At 40.1% G+C, this 16,137-nt stretch overlaps 1 protein-coding gene across 1 annotated transcript in view; it reads left to right on the plus strand.

The window, feature by feature from the left end:
* The window catches only part of LOC140329589 (calpain-14-like), a gene marked incomplete at its 3' end in the record, with an annotated part of 33,566 nt that extends 17,856 nt beyond the window's left edge, over positions 1-15,710 (plus strand). The window contains 12 exon segments of the mRNA XM_072409961.1: positions 683-757; positions 2,710-2,870; positions 3,079-3,242; positions 4,135-4,146; positions 6,563-6,768; positions 7,670-7,709; positions 8,419-8,475; positions 8,948-9,005; positions 10,416-10,480; positions 11,970-12,038; positions 12,722-12,800; positions 15,594-15,710. Coding sequence (XP_072266062.1) covers positions 683-757; positions 2,710-2,870; positions 3,079-3,242; positions 4,135-4,146; positions 6,563-6,768; positions 7,670-7,709; positions 8,419-8,475; positions 8,948-9,005; positions 10,416-10,480; positions 11,970-12,038; positions 12,722-12,800; positions 15,594-15,710 — 1,103 coding nt within the window.
* Between the last annotated feature and the right edge of the window lie 427 nt (positions 15,711-16,137).

Here is a 16,137-nt window from a genome sequence, read left to right on the forward strand (position 1 = left end):
ACATACTGCCCTTCTAATACCCTACATACTCTTCTCCTGCACATACTGCCCTTCTAATACCCTACATACTCTTCTCCTGCACTTCTAATAACCTATATACTCTTCTCCAGCACTTACTGCCCTTTCGTCACCCCACAAACTCTTCTCCTGCACATACTGCCCTTCTCATACCCTACACATTATTCTCCCGCTCATATTGCCCTTTTTATACCCTATATAATCCTGTCCTGCACATAGTGCCCTTCCTATATCCTACTTACTCTTCTCCTGTTTGAAGTTTTCCTTTTGTATCCTCTGCACTCCTCTCCTTCACATATGGAACTCTTTTGTCCCCCTTTATTAGAAAATTGTACAAATTGATTTTACTTCTTAATGACCCTTATATAAAACTCTTAAACTTTTACATAATTATTTCCCATCTATGCATATTTACATTTTCCTGCAGTCACATTTACATAATGTATTTTTCATGTGCAAATTATTAAAAAAAACATGAAATTAATAAAAGAAAGTGAAAAGAGTTTGTGCTTCCTGTGCTGACACAAAACACAGCGTGAAACTCATTTCAGATAAGCCGTGGGCAGGATCGATTCCTTGCGCTTGTCTCCGCTGTAATTTATATGATCTATCTATGCTCCCAATGCCTCCCAGTCATCCATTTTGTCTTGTGACTTTGTTCCAGCTCCTCCAAATGGGACCAACTCAGCCTGAAGGAGAGATTGTTACTGCGGAAGACGCGGGAGGACGGAGAGTTTTGGTAATAATAACACGGATGCTGACTTAGCCTTTTTGCATGGCTTTATGGTTCTCAGTCCTTACAGTCAAAGTTCCCATTGGAAAAGAATAGCATGTAAGAGTTCCAGGAGGGCATGCGGGGATCAAGAGAGCAAAAGTGCAGCTGTACTGCAGTACGTTGCACCTTTGCATGTTGCCATGGTAGGATCAAGAAGCTATATCAGCAACCTGACCTTCTGATAATGGGGGAACCCGTGGAATAACTTTCAGGTCTTCAGGGAACCCCTTCTATAATTACTATATCCACAGATCACAATATATTAGTGTGGGGGTCAGTGGGAAGAATTCCTCTTACATTGCTGGCCATTGGGAAGAATGTCACCCTTACAGATAGCCAAAAAGATCATTGGGGTCACGTAATCTGACATTGATCAAGGAACCCCTAGCAACCTCTGAAGAAATCCTAGGGTTCCATGTTACCTTAATTGAGAAACAATGAGATAGATCATAGAGTTTAAAAATATCTGAAACCAAATCTTTAGTTTTAGTTTTACTTGTCATTTTTTGTCAGCACGGTGGCTCAGGGGTTAGCACTCCAGCCTTTGCAGCGCTAGGTCCCAGGTTCGATCCCCAGCCAGGACATTATCTGCATGGAGTTTGCAGGTTCTCCCCGTGTCTGTGTGGGTTTCCTCCGGGTACTCCGGTTTCCTCCCACATCCCAAAAACATGCAGTTAGGTTAATTGGCTTCTCCCCAACAATTGACCTTAGACTACATTAATCACATATGACTATGGTAGGGACATTAGATTGTGAGCTCCTTTGAGGGACAGTTAGTGACACGACTATGGACTTTGTACAGCACTGCGTAATATGATGGCGCTATATAAATACTGTATAATAATAATAATAATAATTTTTAAGGGTCACTGAGCACCAAGCAACATCAAACTGTTCCTCAACTATGAGGAACGCTCATGCGTTGAGTATGAGTATGCTCATGCTATTACCATAGATCAGACCAATGGATCTCAATTGTATGAGAAAACAGATTCAAACAGATGAACAGTGTTCATGGGACTTTTAAGGCAGTTTGATGTATATCATAAGTAGACTTAAATATAAACAAGGTAATCTTTTATTAAGTACAAATCGTAAAAAAAGTCAAGGGAAAAGGGTTTCCATAAAAATGCTGAGTATAAAACACCAAACACATATCTATACCACTGAGATATTATGATAAATTCTGATAATCCAACGAGTTTCGCGTCTACTTATGATATGCATCGAACTGCCTTTAAAGTCCCATGAACACATCTGTTTTCTCAAAATTAAGGATGATGGCAGTGGTAACTTTTTGGCCTGAGCTCAGACAACCTAATAGTTATATCCAATGGATATCAATTGCCAAGGAGCAATTCACTATTGAAAGTTTAATGGTCATCCTTGCAGCAACCAACAAGACTTCATAAATTAGTTCCTAGCATATCATAATGATCAGCAACAGTTTATTTTTTTACAAAAAATCTTCTTACCAAGCTTCAACACTTCAGAAGCAGACCTTTAGACCAGGACCTGACTTCAATGTATACATTCCTATTCAGAGATGAAGGAACATTTAAAAGGTTTGATCAGCTGTGCTTTGGTTGAACCTTTCAGTTAGGAAAACTCCAAAGTTCAAAGCTGGAGGATCTGAGAAAAAAGAATTCAAGCCCAAAAAAGTGTGCTTTATAAAGCAGCAAATTATGTAAAATTGTGCAAAATGGTTTGGTAGCTTCTGATGAAACTATTTTTAGGATATTAAGACCTGGTGGCCCTGGAAGTCAAGCTGAGGGTGCTTAAGTGGGGTGATCAATATGGCAGCCAGTTAGCTAGCAAATGCAGGAGAAGGTCATCCTACGTACACCCCATTGATGTAATGTCCAGTCTGGTCCATAAGTTCTTTATGTCATTGTTTTGTTATTGGATTGGTACAGGATGTCCATTGAAGACTTTGAGGCCCATTTTGTGGAGCTGGTTATCTGCAAGCTGACCCCTGACCTCATGAGCCACGAGAATGGGAAGGAGTGGACGTTATCCATGCAGACTGGGAAGTGGCTGACTGGGAGCACAGCGGGAGGGAGAATGACCTACACAGGTAAGTCACAAGAACACATATACCTGGTCCAGAGATGTGAAGTAGTTCAAAGGGCAATGGAGCCCCTTGAAAAATCAGCAGGAATGACCTGTCGTATTCACTCTACACTAAGATCCAAATTGGGGTTGACCCATTAGGGGCACATTTGACCTGAAGCCCTTGAATGGACACAATTTCCTAACAATGGAATCATTTTTGTTTTCTGTAGACACGTACTGGAAGAACCCCCAATACCGACTGAAGATACTGAAGGGTGACAACATGGAGAAATATACAAACACTTGCAGCGTCCTGGTGTCCCTTCTCCAAAAACAGAACCACAAGCATCGGAACAAGTCCCCACCAATGTTCATTGGGATCTCTGTGTTTATGGTATGGGAACTTTTTATTTTTTAATTCTGAATAGAGTAGTGGGGAATTAGTTCTCCTTTCAGGTCTTTATTTCTTTATTTCTGTGCCCCACCAAATGGTTTGGCCCACTCTGTACCATTGAACCTTCTCACTGGAACAGAAAATAATTAAAAATCCAAAATGTCACTGGGGGTAAATCTTTCAGTGGGGTTACCAGTTCTAATAACAGCTCAAGGGCATTTCCCCTTTCTTCTCAATTTTCAAAAAGAAAGTCCCCAAAATTGCAAATTTATGATTAATTTCCTATTTGTAACAAAGGGATAAAGTCATATCTTTATCTGCCGGTTCAGTAAACACCCCAATTATCCAATTATTTTCATTTGATGGAATGTATCATCACCACTTTAATTGCCAGTGGGTGGAACTGGAAATTCTCAGAGTAATGTTCACTAGAAATATTCCATCCATCACCATCCATGTCAGACTAAAATATTGGTTTTGAGCAAGGTTAGCTTTTGCTTTAGGAGCGATCAGTCCACTTACTGTCTGGCTCGTGCTTGCTGTATTCTTGAAAAGCATTATGTGTATCTAACAATATTCCAGAATGCAATGCAAGATTCTAAGCAGCTATATACCAATGGCATTAGAAGTCAGGTACCCAATCAGCAACTAGATGTAGCAATGGCGGCAGAACACCGGACAGAGGTTGTGTTAAAAGATCTAAACATTATCCTTCACTACTCAGGCTGTAGAAGTTTTTAATGTTATACGACAGGTCCTCTTATCCGGAATACTAATTGTAATCCTTGCATGGTACTGCCTATGTCCTCCTACAGGGGGCACTATTACTATTACATTACAATATTATAAATATATTCTAATTGGCCTTTTTTTTTTGTTTCTTCTCTTGCAGGTGCCACTTGAGGTGAGAACCCTTGACACTTCATTTTAAATCTTGCAAATGTGAAGAGGTAAAAATAAATATGTAGTGAAAGAACATGGTAAAGCGTAAATGAGCTGCTGGGGCACAACAACCCCCTGGGGGCTCTTTGGGGTGATCAGGGCTTGCTGATCCTCCTAGTATTGCCATAGAAGGATTCCAGATTGGAATTTACAAATTGCTTAAACTACACACAGCCAAGAATATGAATCAGTTTGGGATTTACATGCACGAGTTCTACGTAGACTTATCATCATTAGTCCCTTAACCTTAAGAGCTTACAATCTACTGTCCCTGCAGTTATATAGACACATGGTAATCATGGGGATTAACCTAGGCTTCTTAGCATGGGGGTAACCCTAGAGAACATTTGAATTCCCTGCAGTCTCGGTAGGAGTTGACCCCTTTTGGTAGGTATCAGGGAAAACTTTGCCACTGCACGAGGGTCCCAGACCCTTCTCAGCAACAGGGGCCGCCACAAGGGCAGTTTAGCAAGTCAATTCTACACAGGAGCCCACTGTTGGCTACACCATTCACCATCCACCATTGCTAGGTAGGGTTTTACGTAGCAGTTGCCGATATGAATCTTCTATGTTGCAAGGCCAACACGTGAGCTGAGCAAATCAGAAATCTAGATCTAGACTGCTGAGCCCTGTAATCATTTCCACTATGTAAATGAATGAGCTATACTAGAAACATCCGATTGGCACATTCTAATACAGATTTATATTTCCAAAAATAATTCTTCACCTGATGTACAAATCTCTATCAATTCCCAAAAAAAGCAAAGTTAGACTTTAAATCCGCTCTCTTCCAATTCCATCAAGCCGAGCCCCCTATTAAACAAAGCTTTGTTAGCCGAGCACTTGCGCTAATGTCAAAATCGATGGTGTAATGCATTCGTAATGCCAAAAAATTGATGCCGCCGGAAAGCCGATATAAACAAAGCATTAGTCTACCCTGGGCGGGCGGGATTGCGTCAAACAGCGCCTTCTCGGCTCCATGCTTCAGAGCTCTGTCATCATTTAATAATAATAATTATTACGTGTAATTGCACACTTGGCCGAGGGCAGAACGACGAGGGCAGAGCCGGCTTGATGTACGTCGCTGTGGAGGGCGAGGAAAAAAAAAACGATGGCAGTACTCCGAGAGGTCAAATGCAGGTTTTATTGAACGGAGAGATTAATGGTGGAGGTTGGAAAAGCATAGCTGGTCCTGATCCGAGAAGGATAATAAATCCTCTTATTGACCAGAATCGCTAACCGCTGCCCTTATTCATTTCTATTACAAGCCTGAGACGCTGATACATAACAAAATATAGACCTTGACTTGGGCAGCTATTCATGGGTGCCGCTGATAGCTTCAAGTGAAATCTATATTTATTGTGTGGCAACATATTCTCCGGTAATAAAGCCAGAAGGGACTGGAGGATGAACAAAAAACAGCAGAAGGTGACCCCAAAAGTGTCCAAGAGCTTACAATCTAAGACAGAAAGCTGGCTGAATAGCTTTGGTTTTGGGACTCTCCCAACTTCTTTTATTTGTTGGTATTCTGGTGATCTGTGAACCTCTTTCCTGTAATGCTGGAGAGATATTCCCGAACACGCCCAATACATCTGATGCATCATTATGTGAGCAGTTACTTCATCAAAGTTAAATGGGAGGATAAAAGCAGTCAGGCTTTTGAAGGGCAAATATTAGGTATATATGTATTATTGAAGTATTTTAAAATGGTCCTGACTGTAACATTGACTAACTATTCTAAACACAATATAGTGACAATAAAATATCTATTATTATAGATTTGAATTTTTTGGTACAAAGTTATTAACCATATGTTCACAGATATCTCACAGTACCCAACGCGTTTCGCATTATTTGGCTTCCTCAGGGGATCAAATTAGATCAATACATATATTTGCAACAAAATTGTACATAATAGGTTTGATGCATCTCTAGGGTTCACATTTTCTCATAGGGTTCGACTGTAATGTATGAGGGAGTCCAAATTTAAGTGTGATTATATGAAACAGTGCTAAGTGAGTTATATGTGTTCAATATGTATTTTCATGCTATGTCAAGTGTCTGTGTATGTATCAGGTTTCAATGTGTGTATGTTGGAGCATATCTTTCTCCATTCTTTCCTAGTGTGTTATCAGTATATTGACATCCATTGATTATCCATTGTTTGGTATGGTGATAATTAAAGATCAATTTCCTATTTCCCATTAAGAATTCCTGACTGCCCTTTATTTAATCTGCCCTTCAGCTTCCTCTTTTTAACTCCATCCTGCAACTTTCCCTTTATTAAATCTGCCTGCTGATGATACAGAGAATTTAGGTAAAATTGCTAAAAATTTGAAGTTGTTCCCCCTCTATATCTATATCTCCTCTCCATACAGTATCAAAGTTTAAGGGGTCGTCTGCCCTGCGAGTTCTTCCTGAACACCCGGCCCGTGAACAACAAGTGTGTCTTTATCAACGAGAGGGAAGTGACCCAGGACTTCCACCTCTTCCCAGGGACCTACGTCATCATCCCCTCCACGGCAGAGCCCGACCAGCAGTGTGAATTCATCCTGAGGGTCTTCTCTAGGAAACATCTTCTAGAGTAAGTGTGGCCAAAATAATTCAGAGGAAGGTTCAGCCAGGGGGACTTTAGCTTGTCAGCCAGTTTGAAATCTTAATATATATATATATATAATAATGTTATCTAAGAGGTGAGGAAGCAGCACACAATAGGAGGAGGATATGGAATGGTGGGAAGTAGTGAGAGACAGAAGAAGACGGGTAGGTGAGGTTGAAGCGTTGGGTTTTGAGGGCTCTTTTAAATGAGCAGAAAGTAGGAGCAAGCCGAATAGGACGAGGAAGACCATTCCAGATAGTCAGGTAGCTCTAGTAAAGCCTTGGAGCCGTGCGTGTGACAAGGTTATGAGTGAGGAAGTCATTAGTAGGTCATTGGAGGAGCTAAGAGAACGGCTGGGGGGGATTTATCTATCAGGTCAGAAAGGTAAGTGGGGCAAGAACTGTGGAGGGAGTTGAAGGCAAAGCACAGGAGCTTGAATTTGATTCTAAGCTGAAATGGAAGCCAATGAAGAGAACTACAAGGCTGTGCATGGGGTGGGTAGGTGGGAAGGCTGTGTATGGGGTAGGTAGTTGGGTAGATAGGTGGGAAGCCTGTGTATTTGGTAGGTAGGTAGGTGGGAAGGCTGTGTATGGGGTAGGTAGGTGTGAAGGCTGTGTATGGGGTAGGTAGGTGTGAAGGCCGTGTATGGGGTAGGTAGGTGGGTAGGATGGATGAGTCTGGCTGCAGCATTCATAATAGATTGTAGAGGAGAGAGTCGGGTTAGTAGAATACCAGAGAGGAGGAGGTTACAGTACTCCAGATGAGACATGTCCAAGGACATCCTATTATATGGAAGAGTTTTTTTAATATTATATATATATGTGACTAGGTACAGGTATTTAAAACTTAAAAGATCATAATATAACACCCTTTGTTTTCATTACAGGGAACAAGGAGAGAACCCAAGCCCTGTCCTTGTCTGCAAGGTAAGAGGAGCAGAATACGCTTACCCCTTCATTCATTTCTTCCATAGATGTAACATTTTAAACACCTCTTAAAGTCGAACTCCTGAGATTTAAAAAGGATTCCGCTCCAGCAGAATTCTTCCTGGTTAGAAGAGACTCTATCAGCTTGTATGACAGGCTGGGCTCTCTGATTGCAAACTATCGTACAGTAATTAGCATTTTAATGAAGTTTGTGCATGTCACAGTTGACAGATGTTATATAAAGAAGGGGAACGGCGTACATTAGATATTTATATGTCATAATTTAGGGGAGAGGGAGCTTGTCTTATTAGCTAGTTCAGGTTAAAACCCTTTATTAGGAAGTACTTATCAATATGGCAAAATCTAATATTAGTGCCAAGTGGTTCTCCAGAGGTTACTAGAGGTTCTTTGAGCAGTTTGCACCTCTCAGCTCAGTATAAGTGACACCAATGAATTTTTGGCTATCTGTAAGGGTGACATTCATCCCAATGGCCAGCAATGTAAGAGGAATTCTTCCCACTGACCCCCTCACTAATATACTCTGAGCTGTGGATATAGTAATTATAGCAATGGTTTATTAAAACCTGAATTTTTCAAGGGTTTCAAGGCGATTGCTGATATAAGCATCTGACGGAAATATTGTTCTTGTCACATGAGACTTTAATGAGAAATCCGCAACTAAACATTTTTTTTCCTTCCTTTCAAACAGAAAGTTGCTGATAAACAGGATGAGATGGAAACTGTCATCGTTAGGTATTTTGAGAAGGTAAGAAGAGAAATGACGGACTTATTACTTATTACATGGAAATGTGCAACTCATTGGTAATGCCATTTACAATCGAACTCTAGAATCCTATCATGAATTCCTTGCATTGGGGCTACAACCTTAATGCAAGGGTTGAATACAATTATGTCTGGGGGAATGTAAGGAACAAATGTATTTGCCTCACCCATAAATGCATTCCATTGGAATGACTCCTCTTCCATCCGACTTCCAGGTATGGTGAACCCCCTGCATCCTCCACCTGCCATGCAACTCTAATGGCCCAGCATTGTTATGGATGGCATTAGTGCCTGCAGCTATGCAGGGCCAATCGCATGTTTTATTTATAATTAAAGTATATCTAGGAACATAATTATTTCTTTGTAAAAACAATAGTTGAAGTCAAAAGAGATTGCTGATATTGTTAGGTTTCAAAAGCTGCAAAAATTAAATTGTATATTTTCTCCTTTTGCAGCACCCAGAAATTAACATTTCCCAACTACAGATGCTGCTGAACAGAGGAAACTGGACAAGTAAGTGTGCAAAAAATTATATTGAGCCTGAACTTATTAAAGCTCTCTAAGACTGGAGGACATAAAATATTTTGATGAACCTGTGGGATGCAGCAAAGGATTGGATCTGGTCCAGGATTGCATACATTTGTCAATCGATAATAAATGATGAGAGGAAAACCATTCCAAGTTTGCTGGATCAGCCAGGTTCTCCAATGATAGTCTATCTTCTCCAGTCTTGTAGAGTTTTATTAAATCAGATTCATTGGGAGGATTAGGTGATCTAGGTATCTCCACCCACCTGATGACCTCCGGTCCCCTTCCTTACCTAGCCCCTACGTAAACCAGAGCCACAGCTCCCCTACATTTCCTTTCTGCAGAATAATGCAGGGAAGTGTTTTATAATAGCTTGCCATGTGCCAGGTTTGGACCTTCTGATGTGCAAGCTCTGGATCTGGTAACATAAGCCTATTACACCTTGCTCCTATTTCTGCATATGTGGGGAGGTAAGAAAACAGTGGCTTGGGTAAAAGGAAGCAGGCAGGCTGAGGGTGCATAGGATTGGAATGGAACCCCTCCACTAGGTGGCACCCTAAGCAACTCACATATGCTGCTAATGCCTATAAATAGCCCTGTGCTAGTTTGCTGTTATGATCTAAACCAGTGGTCGCCAACCTTTTCGGACCCAAGGACCACTAATCTTACCAGCTCCAGACCGCGCATGTGCGGGGAGCCGGATGTCGGTCAAAGGGGACGAAACTTCCCCTATAGTGAGGTCATGATGTCAGAACCTGCCCGCTCTCCCATTGCAGGTCTCAGCCCACTTCCTTGACCCCGCTCGGGGGCGCACTGGCCCATCAGTTGGGGACCGCTGATCTAAGTGACTGCTACAGATATTGTTCATGTTACATGAGACTGTTAGACTTGTCTTCCATGTCACAAGAGATTGTTGGAAACTGCTAACAGGAGATTGCCAGGAAACGCTTTAAATTCCTGCAAAGTGTAGTTATGTGATAAAAAGTTGGGGCATCTACAAAAATTCCATCATCATTCAATCTTTCCTGGATCATCGTGTCACCGTGCACTCCTGCCCAAATCCCTTGTGACCATTAGACACCAATCAAAGCACAAATTTATCAGCAGACTTATTAAGTGGCAGTTCCTTTAATTGATCTCGCTTTGTAACAATTCAATAACAGCTAATTATCTTGATTTATGAACAAACACAAGTCTCCCGGTGCCTGATTCCTGCTCCGGGCGCAGCTGTTCATCAATCTGTAATACGTTTAATTGTGAGATCCCTGGATGATATTTTCTTCCATTTGCTTTACCAACATTTCTATATATTTTTTGTTAGTTTTATATGCGATTCATTTAGCAATCATTTGTTTGTGACAAATCCATAACGCCAATCTGTTCGTTCTCTCTTAGGTGCAAGGCAAGCTCCGGTGAAGTTTAGCTTAGACGCCTGCAAAGTCATTATGGCTCAGTTGGACGTATCCTTTCCGATTTGTGAAAATGCTTTGATTTGTGAACTCCTTACGATGCCCCAGGGCCCCGTGAAGCCATTACACTGAATCACGAACGCTTTTATTTTTCTGAGAACTGTGTGCAGCATTTCATTAGGGGGGCATACAGAGGATAGACGGTTTATGGGATTCTAATTCAAGAACCTACAGTGGAAGGCTCTGATCTTTTCAGGCTTTTTTAACCTTTAGGGCCCATTAAGATCCTTGTATTGCATATAATTTGCACTGCTGCAATGAAATGCCATTCATTTTGCATGGTTCCCTAATGAACATACTCGGGTTTTGTGCTTTATTATAGCACCTTGGGTGCTTCGGCAGCCCATTTACTTTCTAATGGTCCCTACTAATGCAATGCCCTTCATTGTATTGTAGCATATTTATTGATTTTGAAAGCGCACCAAGGCAACACACCTGTACCTGTAGTATGCTGAATACTTGCAAATGCATAATATCATGTTGCAGTTTGTTTAGTTAGAAAAAAAGGTTTTGTTCTTTTTTATAGCTCCTTGGATGCTTAAGCAGCCCATTTACTTTCTATAAGTCTCTGCTTATGCAGGGCCCATTATTGCAGTGTAGCACACATTTTTGAAGGCACTCAACACCCCAAAGCAACACACCTGTGTAGGTAGTATGCTGCAATGCTTGACAATGCACAATAGTATTGCAGTGTGTTGGGTCCAAAAAAAGAGTCTTTTTTTTTGCACATTAGAATGTGTTGACTGCCCATTCAATGTCAGTGGGCTACCTTAATGCAACGCCTATTACCATGCAACATACCAGGCCCTTAAGGTATATGTAAATCCTAACCAGGTAACAGTGCTTTTAATTTGCCTATGTATCTTGAACCAATGCCATGGTCATATATATATATATATATATATATATATATATATATATATATATATATATGGGTTACACTAGCAATGTGTGCAATCCATTTCTTCGTAATGCAGCAATCCACCAATAATGCAGCTTTATTAGCTTCAAATATCAAATCATTCCATAATTGGCTAATACACATTTAAATACAATTTATGCTTTTATTATAAAGCAAGGTGAGCCAGTTTATGTGTCATTTACAAGTTCATAAAAATGTCATGCAACAGAGAAAAGCTCCCCGTTCTCCAGGATGTACATAAAAAAAGTTGCATTGTTTTCTTGCTTTACAATGTATTAGTTCATTATGATGATAGATTTTTATATTTGAAGCTCATAAAATTATATATATTTCTAATAAAGAAAATTTGGATCTGTACTACCTTAGTGATCATCAATGATATCATCAATGATTCTTTGGATGATATGATGATATTAAAGATATAGGTGTGTTATTGTATTTATGGCTCACGTCTGACCTCCCAATGCAAATATCTCATTAGCAATTATAGTCCTTTGGTAATTATTACATTTAAATAATTATTATCTATAGGGTTATATTCCTTAACTCATAGTACAGGTCAGCGCATCTGGAACCCTGAACATGATAGAATTTTACAATCTCTGGAAGCGGCTTCTATCTTATCAGGTAAGGGCTGAGCATTTCCAAAATGATTGAAGTTTATCCCTCCTTAAAAGAGAATTTGAAAATAAAAGGGAACAATTAGAAGCTTTGTTAAGATTTTACTGTACTAGATCCCCAAATGTGGGAGCTGAAGAAAATGTATGCACTATATAAAAGCATAAAATTCATAATAATATATTAATAACAATAATAATTATAATAATAATAATAATAAAAACTGTATGTGGATTTTTCTTTCTCTTCTGATTTTGTAAGAATGGTGCCGGTTACATTATAATGGCCCTGTGGCCTGCACATTGCATAGATGTACATTTAGAATATATAATTACAGCCTTGGTAGCTCCATCACCAACCAGTGTTTATGATGCAATTAGGCAATAAATAGGTCCTGCTCGTATTAAATCAGCGCATCTACCCACTACGGGTTTGGTGACATAAATAATCTTTTATCTTTTGCCCCTCTGCTCTGGAATAATAGAGGAAGTCGAAGTTTACCCTTGTAGAACACGCCCCCATCGAAAGGTCAATCCCAGCTAATCTTCCCAGATGCATTATATAATGTTCTGTTTGCACAGACTGAAATTGAGATTTATGAGAACTGCTCGCTGCTCGGAATAAAACAATTCTATTTTTAAAGCTGTAAAAAAATAGCAAATTTTAACCTTGTAATCTCATTGTTTCCATAGGAGATTTTTCAAAGGAGAGACATTGACAGATCGGGATATCTAAAACTCAGTGACCTCCAAGCCGCCTTGCAAGAGAAAGGTAAAATTTGTTATGTTTCACCTTCATGAAAGTCAAACACAAGGGATTGGTTATGGTTCCTTCAAACAAAAGGGTTGTTATCTTGTTGGTGCAGAGGTGGCAGTCAAGATTTTAATGGAAACCTCGTATGAGACAAACATTGGGCTGATCTTCTTCTGCAGATTTGTTATAAAAACTAAAATCCTGCATAATCCAGAAAATAAAATGGACCCAAAGCCCTTATAGGATCTCTTTCCACCCCCTTACTTTTCAGAAGACTTCAGGCGAATCACATGACATTTAAGGTTACCTTCGCCCCTATTTTTTTTTAATGATGGATAAACAAATCATCACAAATGACTATGGGCGATCAATGTACCATCTACTTGTGGAAAAAATGTGGATGGAGGAATATTGACCAGGCTTCCATTGCAAAACAAAACGTCTTGCCCTATCAATTCTTGTCATCATTCCACCCAAATATCAAAAGAAAATGTTTGATGTTTTATTGATTTTCAAGTAAAGAATTTAAAATTTTTAGAAATGATTTCCCCATCAATTCGGCAAACATTTGGCCATTTTTTTTTTCGTTCAGATGCATTAAGAAAGGTCCAGCATTTACTTTAATGACTAATGTGCTTTTTGATAATTAATCATTAGGTGTTAGAATGAATCATAGTTTTAATTTGCATTGAAATGGTCACTGAATAGGGATTCAAATATATTAAAATGAAAAAAGGGCCGAATTTATGGACAAAGAATTTATAAATGGAACCCATAGTGCAGGCATGGGAAAACTACGGCCCCTGGGCCATATACGGCTCGTTAGGCTTTTTTATCTGGCCCGTTGAACTCTCTCTCTACTCTAGCGGCTCCACTGAAGTAGAGAAAGAGTTCAACCGCCAGGATAAAACGGGCCATGGTCTGCGGCTCTGGCCGGAGCCCCCCCGAGCTGGGTCAGGAGAAGGACCCTGCTGGGGGGCTGCACCGGTCAGAGCCGGGGACCATGTCCCCTGTGCAAATCCCGGGCTCGGGGAAGTGAGTGGAACAACCTGCCCACTCTCCCATCACAGGCTCAGATGTTCAGTGGCGTCATGTTGGCATAACCCCACTTTCCCATCGGCCCAGCCCCTCTGCCAAATTTTTATATCAAATTGTGGCCCCTGACAGAAAAAGTTTGCCCACCCCTGCCATAGTGTATAGTTGGCCATATAGTTGTAGAATTGAGCTATAGCCTTCTCCTTTTAGCATTGCGTTACTTTGTATCCTTGCCAGAGTAGAACTTTGGAAATTAACTCTTCCACATTTCATGCCATTGGCTAGCTTTCTTGCAACATATTGCCACCTTGTACTGAGCTTCATCATTCTTTTTAATTCCCCTAACCTCTGTTATTTTGTATCTTTAGTATAAAAAATATCTATAGATCATTTTATTATCACACCCTATTGGCTAGTCTCTCTGTCGCTTACATGTCAGCTATGGATCCCCATTGACAGGCTGCCATCACTTCTTCCTGCCATCTGAATAATAGCAGCAGATGCATGAGCACAGTTATAGTGAGATAGGAGCTCACTGATTAAAATATCATAGCTGAGAAATACACACAGTGTCAGAGTTTGGAATATTTTCGATATTAAGCCTAGAATCCTGTGGCCCTTACATTTTGCAAAGTTACAACATCTCCAAGCAAAGGTTACACTTGTTCTTTAGCAGTTATTGGAATACAAGATGCTCAGATGTATTAAATCTGTAAGAATAATGAAGCATATTGCTGTTTTTTCTTCATTTTGCTGATCTTATCATTGGCTCTACTACTTTAATCATGGAAACGTCCTTACAAGCAGAATATCTTCAGAACCTACTACTTCCTGCACACCATTTCCATCATACCCCCCCCCCCCCCCTATCACCAAAGACCACTAAACTCCTGATATACATTCCTATTATCTCACACTTCCCATACTGCAACTTTCTCTTATCTGGTATTCTCCTAACTAGACTCTGTTCTCCATAATCAATCATCAATGCTACAGCTAGACCTATCTAACCTTCTCATTACTCATCCGCTGCTCTTCTCTACATTGGCTTCCATTGCACTTTTCAGCCATGTCTAAGCATCTATTCTATTAAATCACTTTAAAGGTAATGCCCAATTTATAATTCCAACCTGATACATAAATATATTCAAATCTACCCCCTCCACTCTTCCAATGACTACTAATGACTTCCTCACTTATAACCTCTTCCTATGCAAGGCTCAAAGAGTTCCCCCAGCTCTCGGAATTCCTTTGCTAATCCTATTAGGATTGCTCCTACCAGTGGCAGATGTAGCCAATAGTGGGTCCCTGACTTGGGCCCCCAAACTGGAGCAGCCTTTACGCACTGGCACACTTTGCACCTCCCTATGCCCCCCTGGCTCCAACCTTTACATTTATCAACAAGTCCTCCAAACCCCCCTCTTCAAATTTACCGACCCATCTTCCCCCCTCTTTTAGCCCTTTACCCTACCTATTCTATACTCAGACTCCCCCTTTAGAATATAAACTCCATTATGCTAGATCTTCTTCTCCAGTGTCATTGTTATGCCTGTAGGTTTGTCTTTTGCAGACCTTATTTATTGTACAGCTCTATGTAATATGTTGGTGCTATATAAATAAGAGTTGATAATAATAATAATAATAGAAGCTTTGTAATAAGTAGCAGTCATCGTTAGAATATAAATAGCCTCAGTCACAATATTGTTTTTCTGTTTTTTTTTTTTTTTTTATTAATTTGCACTTTCTTTCTCTCGTTTTTCCCTCTCCTGCCCATAGGAATATCATTAAGCCATCAATTTTACAACTTAATGGCGCTGCGATACGGCAACTCTTCTCTGAAAATCAATTTTGAGAATTTTGTCTGCCTCATGCTGAGGATGGAGATCAATGGAGGTATGTCATGGCCATGGGACAGCATTGATCGCCACGGGGGCTTTTGGAATGGGAAGGGTAATGGGGGGGGGGGTGACACTTTGATAAATGGTGGCTGAGAAACATGGGAATATAACTTCGGATCCTAACTAATTCTTCAGTCATTGAATATTTGTTTAGAATGAAGATATTCCTGGGTGAATATATGAGGAATCCATGACCTCAAAATGTCATCTTGCTTGACATATTCACATACAGTAAATGTGCATCAAGGAACAATGCGTAATCTATGGCAGCTAATCCGCAAACAGCTGATTGGCTACAATAGATTCCTGCAATTGCTCAGTTCTGTTCCCAATTAATTACTGTTTTATTATATTTGTGTTTTGTAGATTTGTTTTATAAGATAGGTAAACCGGGCAATTTATTATAAAATTTGTGAAGATGG

This window comes from Pyxicephalus adspersus, chromosome 4 (assembly GCF_032062135.1).
Source record: "Pyxicephalus adspersus chromosome 4, UCB_Pads_2.0, whole genome shotgun sequence".
Lineage (NCBI taxonomy): Eukaryota > Metazoa > Chordata > Amphibia > Anura > Pyxicephalidae > Pyxicephalus > Pyxicephalus adspersus.